Raw genomic sequence first — 17,610 nt, 5'->3', positions numbered from 1 at the left:
AGAGTTTTGGGAAGACTGAGGCAATCGCGGCTGAAGTCAGTGTTGTAATGGCGAATCGAGATTTTTAAATAAAGTGGGTTTGAATACTCTTGACTTTTTTGTAAAATCGAGTTACGTCTGTGATTGAAGGATTAAAGGGGTGTCTATAGGATTGAGTATGCGGAGTGAATGAAATTTATTGGGTTAATCTAACAGGACAGTCAGTGGATACAAGATCGTAAGTACAAAGGGGTATTGAAGATTAACAGTTTGGGTTGTTCGGAGTTCTCTGTAACGTCTAGAGACCTATCGGTTGGGAAAAAAAAAAAAAAAAAAAGACTTCGACAAGCAGTCGAAGAGCATCCGTATAGATTTACGGTACATTGTTGCAGTCGTTTATATTCCAGCAGTCAAAAACTGATAGACTGCTTGACTATCGGCGAATCTCCATACTACCTTCTACAGCCAGACGCCCGGCGCGTTCTCGAGCAGGAAAGCACGTAATACGACACCGTCCTTGGAATCTTCCAATCCATGATTGTTTGGACTTTCTTAGAATCCATCATGAGACCATCATTTGAAATGATGTATCCTAAAAAGTCAACTTGAGTAGTGTGAAATACACACTTTTCCATCTTGGCGTACAATCCTGCATCTCTAAGTTTTTGTAATACTTGACGAACATGTATTTCATGTTCTTCGACGTTCTTAGAATAGATCAGGATATCGTGTAGATAGGAGACGACAAAATTGTCTAAGAATTCACGAAATACATCATTCATGAGATGTTGAAAAGCAGCTGGTGCATTCGTGAGTCCAAAGGGCATGACATTATATTCGAAATGTCCATACCTGGTTTGAAACGCAGTCTTCCATTCATCTCCTTCTTTGATCCGTACTAGATTATATGCTCCTCTTAGATCTATTTTTGTATAGATCTTAGCTTGATTCAACTGGTCAAGGAGTCCTGATATCAAAGGTAATGGATACCTGTTCTTGATTGTGATCTTGTTGAGTCCTCGATAATCAACACACATTCGTAAAGATCCATCTTTTTTCTTTACGAATAGAATTGGAGCTCCTGCTGGAGATTTTGAATGGCGTATGAAATTCTTCACTAAATTCTCGTCAATATATGTCTTGAGTTCAGCCATCTCATCTTGCGATAAACTATAAATTGGTCCAAATGGTGGCTGAGTTCCTTCCTTGAGATTCATTGAACAATCATATGGGCGATTCTCAGGAAGAATATCTGCATTCTTTTTCTCAAAAACGTCTTCATACTCCTGATATTGACTTGGAATCCCACTTGAAGTCTTTACGTTTTCAGAAATAGGTGCAGCATAAATAGCAAAAGTTGATCCTTCTTTTGCTGCGTGTATAAATGCTTTTGCACCTATCAGTAGGGGTTTTACTATATTAGACTTATAATTTTTTACTTGGTTAGTAGAACTATTAATAACGCTCTGGAAAAAGTCAAGTTTACGCGAATTCTAATCTATTCGAGGGTTATATTTTTCTTGCCAGGATAAACCTAAAATAACTGGATTGGATGAGGATTTAATTATGTTAAAAGCTATGTAGCTATCATGTCCGTCTATTGTTACTTTTATAGGATGAGTTTCATGAGTGACATCTCCAGAAGACAAGGGACGACCATCTATGACTTCTACATGTACTGGTTTAGGTTTCTGTACAAAGGGTATTTTACGACTTTTAACAAATTGTTCATCTAAAAAACATACTGAGGCTCCCGAATCTAATAAAGCAGAGGCTTTGTAATTCTTAGGTCCTAAATATAAGTCTATTATAAAACAAGGAGAGGGTTCTGAGGAGAGGATAGGACCTTCATTAGGAATTGTACAAGGTTCCAGCTGCACGGTCCTTATTGTAGCTAGACGAATCCGTTTTCCGACATATTGTTTTCTTTGACCGTCGTACCCCTCATTTTATAGTTGCGTCGTTTCTTTCGACAATGTTGAGCAGTGTGCTTAGGTTCTCCGCAATATAAACATAATCCTTCTTGATGACGATGAATCTTTTCTTGCTTAGTTAGGGGTTTAAAACGTACCGTGTCAATTTGCATGTCTTCTACTTCCGAATGTACGTTTGGCAAAGATGTTGATGTTGCCATTGAGTAATAACGTTGAGGTTCCTGTGAATGATTCTCAGATCGAAATTCGAAAAGTCGATTATCACATTTTACCGCAAAATCGATTGCTTGACTCAAAGTTTGAGGATCAGGTAAGTTGAGCATCAATTTCTTTACTTCGTATTGCAATCCATAAAAAAATTGACTGATGAGTGCAGCATCATCCCACTTGATGTCAATTGTAAGTTGTCAAAATTGTGAAGCATACACTGTTACTGAGCGATTTCTTTGTTGCAGAATTCGGATCTTATTTGTTGCAACACGAGTTGCATCGTGTTCACCATACATAGATCGAAACTCTGCCAAAAAAGCTTCCAAATTATCCAATATTGGATTTCGTTGTTCAAGAAAAGACGAAAACCATGATAATGCAGAACCAGAAAGTAGAGTGCCAATAAACCTGACTTGTGATCCTAGAGTTGGATAGCTTTGCGGTTGAAGTTCATATACCAATTGTACTTGATTGATGAACCCTCGAAACTTAGATCTCGTACCATCAAATTTCTCGGGTAAGGCAATTCTTGGTTCTCTAGTGCTTACAGGGTGTTGTACAATTGGAGAAGGAACGTGATTTGTTGTAGATGTTGAAGCAGCTCCGTTCATCTCTATATCCTCAATTTCTGCTATTCTTGTTCTTTCATGTGTTGGTGAATTGAGTTGATGCATCGCAAGCATTAACTCCCTCATTTGCTCTTGCATTTATGCCATTGTACTCTTCATTTCAACAAGCTCTGTCATAATGACACTAAGAAGAATTTTTTTTTTGATACTGCTCAAGACAAAAGAAAAGAAAGACTTGATAACAAAGAAGATACTAAGAACAATATCAGTTTAGAAGTGGGTAATCTGCAAACTTCTAATACGCTTATGTCTTGTCAAGAGAAAGGGGTAATCCACTCTCACTCAAGAAAAACAAAGCTCTGATATTGTAAGTGTAACTCTTGTCAATCTGTCAAGGACAAGAACTCGATGAAAAAACAGTTTAGACAAGTAAGCCTTCACTCAAAGAAAATTAACAAAATATGAATAATAAGTATGTATATTGAAAAGAGAAACTAGAATGGCTATTGCCAAAAGACAAGAAAACTAGAGACCCTTGAAAATAGACTAGAAGCAAGAAAGGAGTTGACAAGAGTGAAGAAGCCTTCACTCTTGTCTCTATATATACTATCTAACTAGGGGCTAAGTGGCGACGTTCTATAGGACCTCCAATATGTGTTGACTTTGTAGGACACATGCCTTGACTTATAAGGCAAGTTTTTCTACGTGTGGGCCACATAGTTAGCTTGATCTTCAAGCTAACAACATGTGTGGCACATGGCCAACTTGTTGACCACGTTTCTAATCCAAAAAGTCAATTAAAGACACCCATGAAGTCAAAGCAGCATCTAGAAAGTTTCTAGGAAGCTTCTATATTAAATATTATAGAATTAACTTACTTTTATCTACTTTTACTTACTTCTACCTATTTCTATATGTAATTATTAGCTTACATGATTATGGCCGTGATACTACACTTCTTTGTAGAAATTTTTATTTGATAATAGAATTTGTAGATTTCTTTCTTGTAATTGGACTAATGGATTTTTCAAAGTTGTCTCTTTTAAAGGTAGAAGAAAAAATTATTGATTCTAAATTTGGCAAAAGTGAAAATAGATCTGTAACTACTGTAGATCTTCATAATCTTGTCAATACTCTTAGTGTAGAAATCACATATATTATCAATGTCAATTATATAGATACTATTCCTATGGCTATCAAATAAGTCAACAATTGAATTTAATATTTATGCCAAGAAGTTGTGCAATTGAGAAAAAAAAGTAAATAAACCTCACAATTGAATCCAAAAAGTCTTATTATTATAAGTATGAGAGGGACAAAGAATAATTTGTAAGAGAAGTTTGATAGAATAAGATCAAAATGATAAACATTTTTACAACAAGTTAAGCTCTATTCAAAGTTGTATTTTTTAAAATACTTTAATAGATATATTCAAGTTAAATTCATAGGCACATTTCTATTTGAAAGAGTTTTGTCTTGATTTATACTTTTGATGGAATATATACTAAAGAAATTATTAAAATTTGACTTCAAATATTTTTTTTGTTTATATATTTTAATTTTTTTAAAAAATACACATCAAAAAAATTCTAATTAGATTATTTAAAATTAATAATTAAAATAAAAAATATTTTTTTACTAAATTTTAATTTTAATATTTTATTTTATTAGACATAGTATTATTAAATTATAATTGATATATTAGTATATCAATTTTATCATATTAATACTATTTTTTAATGATATTTTTAATAAAAATTATCAAAAATTATTATTAATCTAACTTTATATTATAAATAATAAATCTTGTAATAGATTCATTAATGTTTAAGGTATTAGAATGTTTTTACCATAATTTATATTAAAATTACATCTAATAGTAATACTAATTTATTTTCACTTATTTAAGAATATTATAAATTTTATGATTTCTTTTTAAATGGTTTTGAAAAAAAATTGTTTGTTTTTATGTTTTTTTTGTAAGTTTTACTTATCACTAATTAGAGCTCAAAGCATTTATATTTAAGTTTATTTTTTTTATTGGTTTACAAATACAATATAAAGATTAGTAGTAAGATTTAACTTCAGTCATGGTTTTTTGAGCTTTAGGATTTGCAAGCAAGCACAAGACAAAACTTTGTAAAACCACAACCAACAACACACATTGATATGTAAATGATGTAGTTTATTACCAAAATTTAGAATTATAGGACTTCTAATCTAGTACTATTCTATTCTAAGGTTTTATTGTGTGGTAATACTATATTCACTTTGCTAATTCTGAACTGCTTAGTATGGTATTTCTTCAATCCTTAAATATTTTGCTTCTCTAGTCTGTACTTGAGAGGTGCCTTTGCATTTTGTGGCTACATTGTCAATGCGCCTCTTATCTTCCTGCTTGTTGTTCTCACCTCATGCCATTTGATTACTTCTGCAAGTAACAACCATATTAATGTATAACTTTTTAATTAATTCAAGATCTTTAAATATGTTAGATAAAAAATAATATTAAAAGAATCTATAGAATGGCTATTAATTTTAATTTTCTATAGCATTATTACCAACATAATTTTAAAAATAGTTACAAAATCTTTTATTTTCTTAAATATTTTCTTAAAATTATTTTATAAATATGTAGATAAAAAAATTATAAAAAAATTATTAGATTTTGTTTGTATTTGATTTTTATTTTATTATAGTACTTTTTTCTATTGATTAATACTAAATTTTTAGTAATTTTTTTAATCTTTACATATAGTAAAATTAAAGACAACAATAATATTATCATTAATTTTATAACCTGCTTATGTTTTTTTTTTTTTTTTTTTTTTTTTCTTTTCTTTATTAAAAAAATTAATGATAACATTCTTTCTTCTTTATCAACAAAATTAATGATAACATTTTTATTAATTTTTTTAATGTTTTAGAACTTCTTCATATTTTTATGAACTTCTTTATGACTTCTAAATATTATAAATATATAATTTTTTTATGAATTTTTATGTATTTGTATACATCCAGTCAAAATACAATAAATCAATTCTTAAATTCAATCATTCATCCATGTATAACTTCATCTCTCTACTTATTCCATTTTGCACCACTTCAACATCCTCTAGAAACTCTCCTTGGGTTGCTTCTCATCACATTGCCAATCCCTTTTAACCATGGATAAAACAAAGGGAAATAATAATAATAACAATAATAATAACAACAACAACAACAACAACACCGTTATAACATTTTACCCATGTCCTACATACTTATTATGCATTAACTAACAACGTAGAACAAGTGTAATAAAACTTTGCGGCCAAGTGGCGCTGGGGGCGGGGGGTGCCACGGCTATGTCCGGAGGCTGGGACTACTCTGGGTTGGGCGAGACAGTTGCTGTGCTTTGCTTTGCTATGCTTTGTTATGGCTGTGACGGAGATTACTGTATTGTCTTTGGTACGAGATGAGGGAGGCTCTTCATAAACTTCAAGTTTGTGGATACTGCAATGCAATGGAAGTAGTGGTGATGGTTTCTTCTTCTTCCTCTTCTTCTTAGAGTGTTCCATGTGCAGTTTTTCTGGAGTTATGTAGGCCCAATTCCCAGTTTCATTCGAAGCTTTCTCAAGATTTCTCAGAGAATTGTAGAACCAACTCCCGGAGTGTTTGTTTTAGTTCATAGTAATTAATCAACAAGAGTGAGCTCTATTTGTGTATATGTGTATATATATATATATATATATATATATATCTCTCTGAAATCCTTCCGAGAGAAGTTGCAGTGAGGAAGAAAATTTTAGGGTTGTGGGGGTGTTGCAGTGACTGCCAATTATGGCCTTTCGGGCGCCGGGGAGCCCTGAATCGTTACTTCGGAGGGCGTTGTCTGTGGTTAACCACGTCTGTCTATCGGGAAGAGACCACTTCGTAGCTCCTTCGCTGATCCTGCCACCGGGTTTCAGTTCTGGTCCTGGTCCTGGTCCTGGTCCCACTGGGTTACTCACCTCCCCTGCCGCTGCTGCGTTGCAATTTCCGAAGCAAGGTGCTGACAAAAGCGTTTGTAGTAGGGAGTTTTCTTCGAGTGGCGGAAGTATCAAGGCTACTTTGTTTCCGGGTGATGGAATTGGTCCCGAGATTGCGGAATCAGTGAAGAAGGTGACGATAACCTGCTTATGTTTTTTTTTTTTTTTTTTTTTTTTTTCTTATTCTGATGATATTTTCACTTCTTCGGTTGCTTGCAGCAATTCCTTCATCAATTGATCATCATCTGAGTTCTGTATGGACAACAGGTTATTATTCCCACAATATTTTTGTTATGTGGTTTCCAAACTTCAACTTCTGATCTTCAGACCCTTGGGCACTTCCTATGAGATCAAATTAAATTATCTCTGAGCAAGCATTGAATGGAGGAAGGGCTGAATTTATGAGTCTTGGTCGCTTGTATCAATAAACAAGAACTTGGTCTAACAATGTATGAAGGATGTACCATAACAAGTTGAATTCTTTCTAAGAATCAGATCCTGTCTCTTCTTCAAATGGGGGTTAGGTTCACTTATCTTCTCAGCTCATTCGAGCAATCCAGCAACATTATTGAGAAGTTTTTCCTAAAAAAGAAATCAGAATATTAAACTGCAGCGTTAGAATTGGGCTCTTCGAAACCCTAAACACCTCTTGAGAATTTGTCAAATAACGGCATAATATAGGTTTTGTAAACGCAGCCGTGGTTCATTCGATGATGATACGTGGTTGCAGATTTTTGATGCCGTGAAAGTGCAAGTCGAATGGGATGTTCACTTCGTAGGCAAGACAGTGGATCCCAAGACAGGAAGCTACATCACATGGGATAGCATGGAGTCAGTGAGACAGTGCGGGATCGGTCTGAAGGGGCCCATGGCCACTCCCATTGGTAAAGGTCATAAGTCCTTGAACTTGACCTTACGAAAAGAGCTCGGGTTGTATGCTAATGTGCGGCCATGCTTAAGCATTCCTGGCTACAAAACACGCTACGATAACGTGGACCTTATCACCATTCGTGAAAACACAGAGGGCGAGTACAGTGGCTTAGAGCACCAGGTATTTGCAAATTTCTTCAATCCTCAGTTACTCCTATTGGCTCCTGTGAAGCTTGTTTAAGATCCATTCTTCTCAATCAATAATTATACAACGTTAAAATCTGACGTATTAAGTGTGGACCACCGTTCAATTCTCACTTTGCATGATGGTATATCGAACGGCTCTCAAGTGAGAATTATTGGAGGGTAATTATCCCAAATGCTGTGAGTGACGAATCGTTGTGAAATCGAAATAATTGTGACGACAAATCTCTGATTGTGAACCCACGATTCGTGGGCGTTTTGAGTGTGGGTCTCAGGTCCTCAAATTATCTGGGGTAGTGAGTGTTGTCCAATAAATGGATCCAATATGATGAGCTCCACTGAAGACGCAATAGAGTTGCAAAACTGAAATAGATTGCTCGTTCGTTATGGGGCATACTTTGTTAGGTAGTGAAAGGTGTTGTGGAGAGCTTGAAGATCATCACCCACAATGCAAGCAAACGCATTGCTGAGTATGCCTTCCACTATGCCAAACTTCATGGTAGAAAACGGGTTTCAGCCATTCATAAAGCCAATATCATGAAGAAAACTGATGGTCTGTTCCTTCAGGCAAGTGAACTGTATCCCGTTTCTCTTCAATCGTGGCAATGTTTCTCATGTGTTCGAGGATTGTGAATCCTGTGACTATTTATAGCTTGGTTCAAGATCTTACCATCTTGCCTACATGAACGTTTAAACGGTTTTAACATGCGTACTGTGGACATGACAGTGTTGTAGAGAGGTAGCCGAGAAGTATTCTGATATCGTCTATGAGGAGGTCATCATCGACAATTGTTGCATGATGGTTAGTGTCAAGCACTCAATCTGGCATTTCATGATGTCAGGCCACAGCTTGCCGTTTAATGCAATGTGCGGCTGCAATCCACAGATGAGGAACCTTGAAAGATTCTCCTGTAATGCCAGATTTCCTTAAGCGCAAACGTTTCATTCTTCCTGTCATGGACTCGTGATTGTGATGCAGTTGGTAAAAAATCCGGGACTCTTCGATGTCTTGGTGATGCCTAATTTATATGGAGACATTATCAGTGATCTCTGTGCTGGTCTGATTGGAGGGTTGGGTTTGACACCAAGGTGACCTTCATCCCCATAAATCTTTACATGCGAAATAAGTGTTTAGTATCATCCCAAACCCTGAACTCTTGATCTTCGTTGCAGTGGTAACATTGGAGATAAGGGACTGGCACTCATGGAAGCTGTGCATGGTACTGCCCCAGACATTGCTGGGAAGGTATTACAGCACATCATGCTCAAATAATCATTCTGTTGTTTAGGAGTTGAATGTGTCCGCCTGCTTGAGTTATATTAACGAATTGTTGATAAATGTGCACTGGGTTCCAGAACTTGGCAAACCCTACAGCCATTTTGTTGAGCGCAGTGATGATGCTCCAACATCTGAAGCTGGACGAATCTGCAGAACTGATTCACAAGTCTGTTTTGAAGACCATCGCTGAGGAAAAGTGCCTAACAGGTGATCTAGGAGGTTCCGCCACCTGCAGCGACTACACGAAGGCAATCATCGACAACCTTGGGGGATAGACATAAGGTTGAAACTTCTAAAAGAGCGAGACTTTCGCAGCGCCTCATGTCGTTCCCAACCAACGGTGACAAAAAATAGATAAATCAGGGCGTCTAAACATTGGAACGTATTATCAGTGGAGTCTTCATGTAAAATTTTGACGAAGATATTGTTCAAAAGTCGGTTCATCATGCATATAGTTGGAATCCTATAGAGATTTTAGTAGCAATTTGCTGTTTATTTCGTCTTTGAGAGGTTTGAATACTACTAGAGCAGCACACCGCTACTCCGTTCAAGACTCACCTAGACGGCTCGTGCAATCCCTCGATGATGTGCGTGGGAGTTCTTAGAACTTCTGCTTATTTGGTTGCTTTTGAAATGGGTCAAGTTGGTGATGAGGCTCGATGGTTTAGCCGATCTGGCACTTATAGAAGAAACAGAAGGTGATGAAATGCATCTTTTGTGAGGATGAGATCTCCTGGAGGAGAACCCAAGAATGTACGCTCAAAAATCAACACACTTCAATTTGGTGTGTACGAAACGGATTGTCTCCAAAGTTAGTTGTGCTCGCCGCTAAGCTACGAGTGAAAATATCACTAATATTTGTGATAAATAGCGAGTAAATGTTGTAATATTCATTATTCCGTGTGATTCACAGCTTTCTTCTCTTCCAATTATTGGGTATGAATTCGATCCTTCCATTCAGCAGTTGTGGTTGTGAATCCATCACTGAGAGCTTGAACTGGGGGCGATCTGCTGGTGTAATAATTCCTTCGTAGAGAGGTACGGAGCACAGCATCCACGTACCACGGTGGCTGGTGATGCTTATAATTGCGTGTTGTGTATGCCCTGACTTGATCGCTTCCTGCTCTGACATTTAGCAACTGGAATGACCAGACAGGTCGGGATTCGTACACAGCCAATTGGTGACTGAATTTGCCGGGTCAATTGAGTTATCCTTTTCCAACATCTCAAGAGTACAACACCTGGTGTCAGCTAGGTCTTTTGATTCCGATAGACGTGAAGACGACTATAATTTGTTGGAAATAGACAGGAGGTCGCAAGGATAATCTGGTGAATTACAGGTTGAATTTGGAATGTCCATGAACTTGAAAGAGGATCGCCTCGATTCAAAGCTGTATTAGGATGCACATACGCCAATTGGAGGATAACCAACTCAGTCAGCACCCTGAAGACGGGTGCACCAGTTAGGTGCATTTTGATCGAAGTATGTTAGTACCAAAGCATAAGGATCACCAAGTATCTATGCCTCAGCATACTTACTTGGACGTCCACTTAAACCAAATTGGAACGACACCATTTACTGCATCTACACCTGCACAAACACCCGCCAGGATTCCAGCCACCTGGCGAGAGCCCAAAAGCTTTTTCACCAACATACTCCACGGATCGACTGAAGAAGCTCAAATCCGTTTCCTCGTGGTATTTGGTGTCTGACCTATCTAAGAGTACGATCAAATGCACTAAATCACAGCAATGGCTGCAAACGAACGACTTTGGACGTGGGTTGACGGTGAATTCTGAACAGAGATGGACTTAGATGAAACATCCAAATCATCATGCTCCTAAAGTTATTACACACAGTAGGACTCAACCTCATTTTGAGAAAGGGGTTCCGCCTCGAGGGTGGATAGAGTTAACTAAATTACACAGCAGACCCAAATTACGGTGTCACTTGAGGCGTCTCTTCATCAAGTGAAGTGAAGGGGGCTCTAGTCTAATGGCGCGTAGCTGAGTGGCTTGGAAAAACCAATGCATTAATAGAGGAATTAAGCCCCATCGTCCTTAGACTGTGACAATCCCATTAAACCCTACGACAGGCAAGACTAGCCGGAAGGCTCATCTAAAGAAATTTAACCATGTTATCTCTTTGCTTCACTGAGTTTCCTCTCAGAAGCGCGGGTAGTTTCTAATCACAGCCTTCGCCGACAGTGAGAGACGACTGACCAGTGGTCTCAGATATCCAAGGAAGGTTTGGAAGCAGCATTAACTCTCAAGCCCGGCCAGGCGAGAGTTTTAGGTGGCCACTGCGAATGTTTGAGAAGCAAGCCAGTGGGATTATCATCATCAACCTAGACGTGACTTTTAACACTCCAAATAACAACCCAGCTATCTACCACTACACACGCCCTAATCCTACAAGACACAATAATGAGGTTGACGATCAGAAACAAGCGAACATATACTCTTACAGCGTAGATTGCTGCTCGACCTTAAATATCCCAATGGAAGAATCCTGGACGTTGGATGAGTTTGACCTAGCCCTAATAATGCGATGCTCGTCTCCGGAACCTTCATCCCGCCGTTCAACTCATTCGTGCAACCTATATATTGTTGCACAACTCGCTTAGTGATCAAGTTCTATCGTGTTGGCTGTCTTATTTCATGTGGAGGTTGTTGTATCTCTCTGACCTGCTTATCCCATGGATTCAGCGTGTTGGTTTATCATACTGTAGGCTTCTATGTGCGTGTATGATCTGCTGGGGATGCTTCGAGGACGTATTAGAGTTGTCCATAATGCATTTGGGATACGGCGATGGACTTGTAGGAGTAGTCTGGTTACCTTATCAGACATGCCGGGTGATGAGAAGTAAACCTATCGCTTGAAGTGGAGACACTGTGGAGGGATAAAATTTAATGAACTTCTCTGACGGAGATATCATTGGAACTCTGAGTTTAGTTACCTTTGATTCGATCAGCTTCGATTCCCTCGCGACGATGGGCCTTAACCCAAGCATAGAATGCTAATATTTTTAATAGAACAGGTAAGCCGTCGTTAGGAGCTTTGTGCCCTCGCTTGAGATGATAGTGAGAATAAACCGTATAATGCACATTGCAAAGAAAATGTCTTAATTTCTGAACAATACAGCGTAGCAACGGGGTTGACAGCTCTTCAGGCCTGTCCTCCTGCGTCAAAAGTCGACTTAGGGTTACGATGAGAAGACTTAGAGTTTGTGACAATTGAAAGGACTAGGGTAAAGCCAGCACACGTGAGGCGGACACCGCCAGTTCATATTTGCAAAATTTAATGTAATCCGGTTGCTCCGTTTTTCGACGGATTTACCAGTATTACCTTTGCTGACACCTGATGTTTTCTACTGAACTGTTCTACAATAGTAGGATTTTACGAAATAGTACTTTAGTATGCTGTGCTACTGAAAGGAAGCGCATTGTGTAATATCGGCACTGTCTGAAAACAAGAACCTTAGAATAGTGATCACATCGCTGAGAATCTCGACTCAAGCGATGTGTTTATCAGAAACAAATTGTTTTTACGAGAAACGTTTTCAAAATTTGTGGAACATGATTTTTAGTCGTCCCCATATGTGATTAGCATAAGAACGAATCATATTTGTTAGATTGTATCATCCACATTTACTGCAACGTCAATATGATAAATTATGTAGATAAACATTGCTTCTGTAATTGTCTGTTGCATAAACTAAATGTCCTTTCAATTGGTATTGTGATCAATCTCCAATTTGTTAATATTTCATTTAAATATAATCAAATCCTTAAGAATCCTGTAAGAACTTTTGCCCTTGATTGGATATGTAGGCCATTCTGTTATATCATTTTAAAAATAGTGATATGTGTGTAGGTCAAAGCTATTATCTGTTGTAGTGTTGGAAAAAAATTATCTTAGTCTTCTCATCTGTATTTAATGGCTTTAGAGTATTGTACAACTATATTACTTCAACAAAATTGTGTGTACTGTTATAGTGAATAGAATTCAAGTCTCTTTGGAATAGCATAACAAATTTTGACAACATACAATTATTGAATAAAAATTTGGAGTACTTTATTCTTATATGTATATATATAAGAATAAAGTACTCCAAATTTTTATATATATATATATATATAGTGGAATGTCAAAGCAACCCATGTTTTTATTAAAGTGATCCACCCATCATCACAAATCAGTACATGGTTTGTATACATCAACTTAATTATTAACACCATCATTTGGTGTTATCTTTTGTAATATACAACTACATCAAGTGGATAAATATAATCATGTTTTTTTTTTTGTACATCTTAATAATTCTCAATGGTTTCCAATGGCTACTACCAATGTCTATTTGCATTTGCTTCTCTTTATTACATCTATAAGTATTTATACTCAATCTTCTTTGTGATAATCTTATATTATAGTTTATTATTTTTTACATTGTGTGTAGTGTGTAGAAGAGAAGGAACTATATATTCTATAGTTGTTTTGATCTTGCAATAGAAAATGAAGGATACATGTTTGCAGTAGTAGAGGGATAAAAGAAATGAAAGATAATGTAGATGTAGTTGTATATAACAAAAGATATGTCATTTACAAAAGTTATTCTGACAAAAATTGCATTAACTTTAAGTGTGACAAAAGACAAGTTTACTATGACCAAAATTGTCATATTCATCAATGAAATAGTGTAAGTCGCTTGATTGGGTGTCCATTTGTATTACATGTTTATTGTTTCTAGAATAATATACAATGGCACTTAAGAGTTCATAATAGTTTTCATATTCATAGACTTTCTTTTTTTCTTTTAGGTTATTTATTTATTCAATATCTTCAACTAGTAGACACAGAATTCGCTACATGATTGCTTGCTATAAGAGTTCCACTAAAAAATATTATCATTGTGCTATAAGAGAGTAATTCTAATAGTAAAACTATTGTTCAAACTATTTACCATAAATAATAAAAATTTCATCACATTATTTTGCTTGATGCTTTCTAATTGTTTGTCTTATGAAAACTTTACATGCTGCTAAATATGATTTTACTTATTGATGTGGTGAAGAAGGTAAAGTAACTTTTTTATTTTTCATACATTCTAAATATGTTAGTCTTACAAAAAGATATTCTTTTCCTATTGTTATAGATTGTACCTACAAAACAAATAGATTTAGAATGCCTATATTGCATATTATAGGAATGAAAAGTTTTAATACTTCTTTTACAATTACCATTGCTTTTTCTCTAACAAGAAACAAAATCTTTCTTTTATTGAGTAATAATCCAACTTTTGTAAGTAAATGGAGGTATTTGTTCCATTTGCATTAGTATTCATAGAAATTTGGCATTAATATATGCCATTGAATAAGTATTTCTTACTTAAAATGTATTACTTTGCATTTGGCATATTCAAAAAAATATAAAAAAAAATTATAAGAAATATTTTTTAAATGAGATGGAATTAGGATGGTCTTTATTACTTGCAAATTGGACCATTGTGTTTAATGTACATTCTAAACAAATTTCTAATCTATAATAGATTTGTTAAAGATTGAAAAAATAATTTATTTTACCTTAGAAGTGTTACTACATCATAGATAGAAGGTCAACAGTTAGTACTAAAATTATATTTAAAAGTATCTACCAAAGTCCTTAAAAAAGTGTATTTTTTTTTTTTTTTTTTTTTTTTTTTTGAGAATACAATAAAGAAGTTTAAGACTTAGGAGATTTTAGAATAAACTTATGTTTTTTATTAATACAATATTACTTTCTTCACCAATGTTGTCAAATATATTTTTTTTATATGCTTTTATGTCAAGGACATGAATTGAAAGAACCTAGGAAATCTATGTCAAAAGAAAAGTAACAAAATAAAAATAAAGAAGTAGTGTATATTAAAAGGAAATTGGAATGGCTATTGCTAAAAGATAAGAAAACTAGAGACTCTTGAATCTAGATTAGAAGCAAGAAAGGAATTGACAAGAGTGAAGAAGACTTCATTCTTGCCATTACATATACTATCTATTTAGGATCTATGTAGTGACGTTCTATAGGACCTCCAAAAATGTGTTAACTTTGCATGACACATATCTTGACTTACAAGGCAAGTTTTCTATATGGGCACCACATAGTTAGTTTGTTTTGCAAGCTATCAACACATGTGGTATATGGATGGATTGTTGACCAAGTTTTTAACCTACCAATCAACTACAAATATATATAAAGTCAAAATAGCATCTAAGAAGCTTCTAAGAAGCTTTTCTAAAAGATATTATGAAATTAATTTATTTTTATCTACTTCTACTTATTTATATTATTTAGGTAATAATTACAATAAATACATATTTATGACATTATCTCTCCTTCTAAGGATGAGTTCTATAAGAAGCAATGATCATATGTAGAAGAAGTTTAAGATGCAGTAAATTATATTTCCTATGTACTTTAATCTTTGTTTCTTTTGAAGGTAGTTGATAGGTTCTTTTAGCCATTAGTAATGTCTTATTCCAAAGTGGGAAGACCATCCTATGATTTGATCATTGTTGAAACTTTTCTAACTTCCTTCAAACAAAATATTTATTACACTATCAAGAGTCGTGTCTACCTCCAATAAAATCACCAAACATTGAGAGTCTTTTCTTAGGTCATGATATCAAATGCATTATATCTCACCATCTATACAAACAAAAACATGTTATTCTTGAAGGTCTTCATCTCTATTATGTTGTCTTGAAGGCTATAATAATCAAAATATCTCACTTGATAAATTAGCAAATAATGACTCTAGAGTTGAATCTGCCAGATATTGGTTTTTTTTATTTTTGTAATGCCACAATTATACAAAAATTACAAACAAGGATAAAAGAAAGAATGTAATCTTTTCTAAATTATGTTTCTTTTAAAGAAAAGATTTCTTATCATTCATCTTAATTTTGATAAATATTATTTATAAAAAGCTTTGACTTTCTTTGTTGCATTTGTAAGATTTTTTGCTGGCTCCCATGTGCGTTCACTAATATCATATCTACACCAATGGATAAGATATTTCAACTTATTTTGGCGTTGGCTTGAGTTTAAAACTTCTTCCACTTTAAACTCTTTATTATTGTCTACCTCTACAAGAAAAGGTAGAACTTGTCTTCTTCTTTGTATGCTTATAATCTTGTATGGTTCAAAAAGAGACACGTGGAATATAAAATAGATTTTTATTAATTCTTGTAGATGTAATCGATAAGCAACTGGATTGATTTATCTACAAATAAAAAAAGGTCCAAGCCTCCGGTAGTCTAACTTATCACAAAAGACAAGTAGACTTGATATTATGACGATGTAATCATATCTTGTCGCCTACGTTGAATTGTCATTATTTTTTTTCATAAGCATCTGCATTGAATTTTTGTCATTTTTTAACTTTCTTTAATTATGCTTTTATTATTATATGTAGCTCTCATAAATAATTTATCAAATCTTTTGCCATAAGATTATTAACTTTTGAAAAGTAAAAGATATCAAGTCATTGATGATAACCAAAATTAATAATAAAAAAAAGGTGTTTGTTGTGTAAAAGAATGTATTATATTATTATAAGTAAACTCTATCAATGATAAGAGAGTTGTCCAATCGTCTTGTTGATAATTGATACACCTTAAGTATTGCTCCAAAAATTAGTTTATGCGCTTTGTTTGTCCTTCAATTTGAGGATGAAAGGCTGAAGAAAGCTTTATATCCACCTTTAAAATCTTAAAAAGGATTTTCTAAAATCTTGATATAAATTGAATCTTCCTATCCAATATAATATCTTTTGGCAATCTATGATACTGATAGATATTATCAAAGAAAAACTTGGCAGTTTCTTTACCATTTATAGATTTTGTATATAGTATAAAATAAACCATTTTGATAAAAGGACAAATATAGAATCATACAAACTTGAGATTGAAAGATCCATAATAAAATGTATAGAAATAGAAGTCTATAATTGTTCTGGAATTTGTAATGGTTGTAGATGTCCATGAAATTGATGACAAGAAATTTTTGACCTTGAATAAATGTCACATGATTGAACAAAGTCTTTTACAACCTTCTACATTTGCAGCCACTAAAAATCTTTGGATATTAGCTCCAAAGTCTTATTGTATTCAAAATTTCATACTGCTAGAAAGTTGTGATGTGTCTAAAGAACACATAAATGTGCTTTTCTATCTAAAATATATAAGCGTCTTTCGAAATAAAGTAGATTGTTCTTGAACTTGAACTTGGAAGTATCACAAGACTTAAAAGAAGTATTCTTGATATCATAAACATGAGGATCAAATGACATACTTGATTGAATTTACTTGAGTCAACGAGCCTAGCAATGATTCAAAACATGTATTGACATGAAATACTCAAGGTTCTTGTGATCTATATATATGGTGACTAGACTGAAAGTGCTTTCTAGATAATGATACCATTCTTGAAAAGAATCCATGATTGTAAGATTTTTTTTATCTTGGAACTCATAGTTAATCTCAGCTATTGAGAATTTTTTAAAATAAAAAGCTAC

At 34.5% G+C, this 17,610-nt stretch overlaps 1 protein-coding gene and 2 non-coding genes across 6 annotated transcripts; 1 reads left to right on the top strand and 2 right to left on the bottom strand.

Annotated features, from left to right (window-relative positions):
* The first annotated feature begins 5,980 nt into the window (after positions 1 to 5,980).
* Positions 5,981 to 9,957, top strand: LOC112286339 (isocitrate dehydrogenase [NAD] catalytic subunit 5, mitochondrial). Of its 4 annotated transcripts, none has more exons than XM_024528126.3 (8): positions 5,986 to 6,209; positions 6,503 to 6,835; positions 7,433 to 7,753; positions 8,182 to 8,343; positions 8,504 to 8,578; positions 8,756 to 8,865; positions 8,950 to 9,022; positions 9,133 to 9,957. In XM_024528126.3, the coding sequence occupies exons 2-8, from the start codon at positions 6,515 to 6,517 to the stop codon at positions 9,328 to 9,330; spliced, it is 1,260 nt and encodes a 419-aa protein (XP_024383894.1). In that variant the 5' UTR covers positions 5,986 to 6,209; positions 6,503 to 6,514; the 3' UTR covers positions 9,331 to 9,957. The 4 variants fall into 4 exon arrangements, with proteins under 4 accessions (XP_024383895.1, XP_024383894.1, XP_073392166.1 ...); XM_073536065.2 differs by having other exon boundaries at positions 6,484 to 6,835; XM_024528125.3 differs by having other exon boundaries at positions 5,987 to 6,835.
* Positions 9,958 to 11,166: 1,209 nt separating this feature from the next.
* Positions 11,167 to 11,253, bottom strand: LOC112287162 (small nucleolar RNA U36a). The gene has a single exon (XR_002971204.1). It is a non-coding gene; the product is annotated as a small nucleolar RNA U36a (small nucleolar RNA).
* Positions 11,254 to 11,282: 29 nt separating this feature from the next.
* On the bottom strand, positions 11,283 to 11,404 carry LOC112287164 (small nucleolar RNA SNORD14). The gene has a single exon (XR_002971205.1). It is a non-coding gene; the product is annotated as a small nucleolar RNA SNORD14 (small nucleolar RNA).
* Positions 11,405 to 17,610: the final 6,206 nt, after the last annotated feature.

Source organism: Physcomitrium patens, chromosome 9 (genome assembly GCF_059467195.1).
Source record: "Physcomitrium patens ecotype Gransden chromosome 9, ASM5946719v1, whole genome shotgun sequence".
Lineage (NCBI taxonomy): Eukaryota > Viridiplantae > Streptophyta > Bryopsida > Funariales > Funariaceae > Physcomitrium > Physcomitrium patens.
The sequence above is the reverse complement of the archived record's forward strand: the minus strand, read 5'-3'. Positions and strand labels throughout refer to the sequence as shown.

Excerpts from the sequence above, each read along its gene's own strand:
- LOC112286339 (XM_024528126.3), top strand. The coding sequence starts at position 6,515 with ATGGCCTTTCGGGCGCCGGGGAGCCCTGAATCGTTACTTCGGAGGGCG. Across the intron at positions 8,344-8,503 it reads CTGATGGTCTGTTCCTTCAG|TGTTGTAGAGAGGTAGCCGA; the intron begins GCAAGTGAACTG and ends TGGACATGACAG. Across the intron at positions 9,023-9,132 it reads CCCCAGACATTGCTGGGAAG|AACTTGGCAAACCCTACAGC; the intron begins GTATTACAGCAC and ends ACTGGGTTCCAG.